Here is a 3,958-nt window from a genome sequence, read left to right as displayed (position 1 = left end):
TGATTTTCCTCGGAACTCGTACGCCTAGCCCAGCTGACAGAGGTTCTGGTAAAATAGGATGGCATTCCGCCTTCCTCAAAGGACACACGAGGCGGTTTGAACGTCAGAGAGCATCTTCTGAAAGGGAGGGTGACCGCGCACTCCATCTCACTGCCCCAGAGGACGGTGGACTCTCCCGTCATGGCAGTGTTCTGAAGCCGTCTCGCCACGGCACTGTGCAACTGACACTGCAGTCCCTCCTTGCACAGGTCACACTCGAGCAGCGCTGAGCTGAGCAAGGCATTTCTTGGCATTTGTGCAGAGGCCGAAGCTCCCGGAACAAAGGGATGCTCTCTGAGAGGCCGGGCGGTCCCTGCCCAGCTGCTGACAGGAGGCTCTGTTGGAAGCGTCTGTGCAGAGGCCTCTCCGGCTGCACGGGGTCCGGCTCCTCACGGTGTGGTAGCAGGGAACGGCTGCCGCGTGCGCTGCTCCCGGCAGGCAGGCAGAGCTCTGTGCGTGAAGGCTGTGTTGCTCCAATTTGTAGGAGGGAGAGGAGGTTCCCTTCATGGATGTACACCCGACGGCGAGATTAAGACACAACAGGTGAAATGTTAGCCCGACCACTTTATTACAAATCCTAGTTGTTTAGGGAGATGGGCAAGGGAAGTCGGGCGATAGAAAAGAGATTGGAAATAAAAGCAAAGAGTCTCTGTAGAAAGCAAGAGAGAATTAGCCACCACCGGGTTTCCAGCATAGCTCGTAGTTCCGATGCTGACCTTCCGTAGAGATGGGTCGTCGGAGGTTGTTGTTGGCTTGACGACGACAAGGATGACTTTTTCCAAGGACAGGACAGACTTATTAATGTAAGTCCAGAGTGGCCGAGTTGGCTGTCTTTGGAGTGACAGCTTCTTCCTTTGGGACCATCTTCTGGGCCTTGCCAGCAGATAAGAGGGAGCAGGGAGGTGCCCACTTGCGTCTTGCCTTCACAGGATACAATGGTACTATTCCCAAATCTCCTGTACCAAGCTGGAGTCATTTGGTCTCAGCCCAGATCTTTAGCCGGCAAACTCTCTCCAAAGAAATCCTTTTGGATGTAAACTGCCCACAACCTGATGCTGACTGCCACACGGCAACACCCACCTCTGGCCTCCTAGATAGCTCAGAGTCTTATTGCTCACAGCATGTGAGCTTTGAGCCCAAGAAAGGAGGGTTCTGACAAACGCCTCTTTCAGCGTCCAAACAGCAGCAGTCCTGAAGAGGCGATCTTTCAGCTCCTTGAAGTCACGCAGCACCCGGGAGTGGGCGTCCGGGTCCTGCTCCAGGTGCTGGAAGAGGTTGAGCGGGCTGGCTGTTTGGAAGGCCTGCGGCAGGACAACCTCGTCAGGCATGGTCGCGTTGCCAAGGAGGAAGTGGTTCAGGACTTTATCGTTCAGGCAGTATTGCAGGTACTGCAGGAGATTCTCCAGCCGGCTCAGGAAATGCCTCCTGCGCCAGTCCTCCAAAGGGATGATGGCTAGGAGGTGGAGGAGAAGAGTCTTGATGGCGTAGGTGGAAAAGCCCATGCCCACCAGGATGTGAGCAAAGAGCCTCAGGCAGACCAGGTGGCAGCTGTTGGGTCCAGCGGTCCTGGCCACGTACTCGAAGTACTTCCTTTCCGCCACAGCGCAGCTCTGCGGCCATGTTGTGCTGGGCGTAAAGACGGCCTCTGCGTTCTGGCTGCTCAGGAAGATGTCCAGGTTGCCTTGCTGCACCCCGAACAGCAGCTCAACGTGGACTTTTTCCCCGCTGGAGGTGTCTGTCACCTGGAGCTTGCAGGAGCGGCTGGAGGGCAGCACCTTAAGGCCGTAACGGTGTGCCCGGTGCGTGAGCCTCCAGGTTCTTGGTACCTGCTTGTTGAACCAGGCGGCAGTTTTCTGCACATCCAGGTAGGAGCCGGTGCAGAGCGTCTGTAGGAGGCTGGGCTGCTGATTTTGGCTCAGCTCCTCCTCAGAGTGGTGGAGGAAGCACAGCACGTCCCCCAGCTGCTGCTCCCTTGTGCACATGCACACCAGCTCCACACGGATGCGGGAGTTCCTTGCCAGCACCTCCCCTTCCTCACCCAGCTCCGGGTGGAAGACGTGCCCATGGGGGGCCTTAATGGGCACGAGCAGGCGGTACACAATGTCCTCCTCACAGGGACTCCAGCCTTCAAAGGCGCTGCCCACCCCAATGGCAGGCTGCAGCACCGGGTAGAAGCTGTTTGAACAGACAAATGTGTAGGTCTGCAGCAGGTCGCTCATCAGCTCCTCCACCAGCACGCACTTGGTGGCCTTTCCTTGCATCTTTTCCCAGGCACGCCGTGCAATGTATCTGGTCAGTGCTGAATGATGGAAGTATTCTTCCTCCTCGTCCTCCTGTTCTACCTCTTCCACCTGTTCCTCCTGCTGCACCTGTTCCCCCTGATCCTCCCGTTCCTCCTGTTCCTCCTGTTCCACATGTTCCACCTGATCCTCCTGTTCCAGCTCTTCCACCCGTTCCAGCTGTTCCTCCTCTTCCACTTGCTCCTGCTGTTCCTCACGTTCCACCTCTTCCACCTGTTCCTCCCGTTCTTGCTGTTCCTGCTGTCCCCCTTCCTCATGCTGCTTCCTTTTTAGGGACCGCCACATATTCCAAAAGAGGAAGACAAACAGTCCCGTACAGAACCAGATCTTCCAGTAATGCAGCAGAGTAAAGAGCAGAGCCGACATGTCCACCCAGCTCTGCTCCCCGTTCCTCTGCTCTTTCTCGTGCTGCTGCACGCGCTCAAGCATGACCGCATGGTCACTGCCACTGACAATTAGCACCCTCACCAACAAGGCGAGAACCAACACCAAAGCCATGATCTGCAAGAGATGGGAGAGAGGGGCTCAGTGGGGCTGGGAGGGAGCGGGGCCAGGAGCCTCATGGCCCTGTGCTCAGGGAGGAGCAGTGGGTAGAAGGAGATGGGTGGCAGCAGGGACTGAGGCCAGCGCTGGCAGGGACAGTTCCAAGCACTGCCTGTGGCACTCCCACAGGGGCCGGTGTTTGCACCGTGTCCCTCGTCCAGCCCGACCTTCCCATGCTGCTGCACTTACCTATGGCCCAGGCCAAAGTGAAGCAGCACTGCCTGCTGACGGCCCTAAAACCATCCCCTGCATTGTGACATCCTTGCTGATGTCACAGTGGGCAGCCTGACCTCACTCTTCAGCCTTCGCTCTCAGCTGCGCAAGGTGGCCACAGCCACGGTACTGCCACAGTTTGGAGGCATATCTCTCTGGGCAGAGCTCCTGGGGATGCTCTTTACAAAGCATGTGACAGCTCCCTGGGTAGTTGTGAGTGAGGATTGGCCTCTGCTCCCATGTTACTGTCATAGAACCATCAAATCATAGAATGTTCCAGATCCTTGGAAAGGAGCCCAAGGATCTGTAAGTTCCAGCCCCCTGCCACCAGCAGGGCCACCAGCCTGCAGGTCTGGCACTAGACCAAGTTGCCCAGGGTCCCATCCAGCCTAGTCTTGAACACCTCCAGGGGTGGGGCATCCACAACCAGAAGCTGTCTGGTAGGTGCTCACAGGGTTAGCAGGCATGGTGGGAATGGGCTGATGGTTGGTCTTAGATGTCTTCTCCAACCAGAAGGGCTCTATGAGTCTATGTTTCTAAGAACAGCAACAATGCGTCTGTTTCCCATTCCACCCAGGCTGCCATGGTCTGCACTGGTGCATAGCAGTCCTGTAACTCTCTGTGTGCAAGCTTCCTCTCGCTGACCTCTTGGCTTCCCTGGGCCACACTGAGTGAAGACGGATTGTCTTGGGCCGCATACACATAGGTCGCTCCAAAAGTAATGCCTCCCGTTTATTTCCATGGAAACTGCAACAGCTACAATGAGCAAAATAGCTATGTTTGATAGAATAAATTCTCTGCTACAAAACACTGTTCTTAAATGCAGTCACTACCACTAACTCCTGTTCCTCCTCTTCCACCTG

The 3,958-nt window shown here is 56.2% G+C and overlaps 1 protein-coding gene across 1 annotated transcript; it reads right to left on the bottom strand.

The window, feature by feature from the left end:
- Positions 1-583: 583 nt before the first annotated feature.
- Positions 584-3,091, bottom strand: LOC124418389 (inositol 1,4,5-trisphosphate receptor-interacting protein-like 1). The gene is made up of 2 exons (XM_046942472.1): positions 3,072-3,091; positions 584-2,840 (listed from the first exon to the last, which is right to left on the bottom strand). The coding sequence occupies exon 2, from the start codon at positions 2,835-2,837 to the stop codon at positions 1,035-1,037; it is 1,803 nt and encodes a 600-aa protein (XP_046798428.1). The 5' UTR covers positions 2,838-2,840; positions 3,072-3,091; the 3' UTR covers positions 584-1,034.
- Positions 3,092-3,958: the final 867 nt, after the last annotated feature.

This window comes from Gallus gallus, chromosome 5, assembly GCF_016699485.2.
Source record: "Gallus gallus isolate bGalGal1 chromosome 5, bGalGal1.mat.broiler.GRCg7b, whole genome shotgun sequence".
NCBI classification, from domain to species: domain Eukaryota; kingdom Metazoa; phylum Chordata; class Aves; order Galliformes; family Phasianidae; genus Gallus; species Gallus gallus.
Note: the sequence above shows the minus strand (reverse complement) of the source record. Positions and strands in the feature narration are given on the sequence as shown.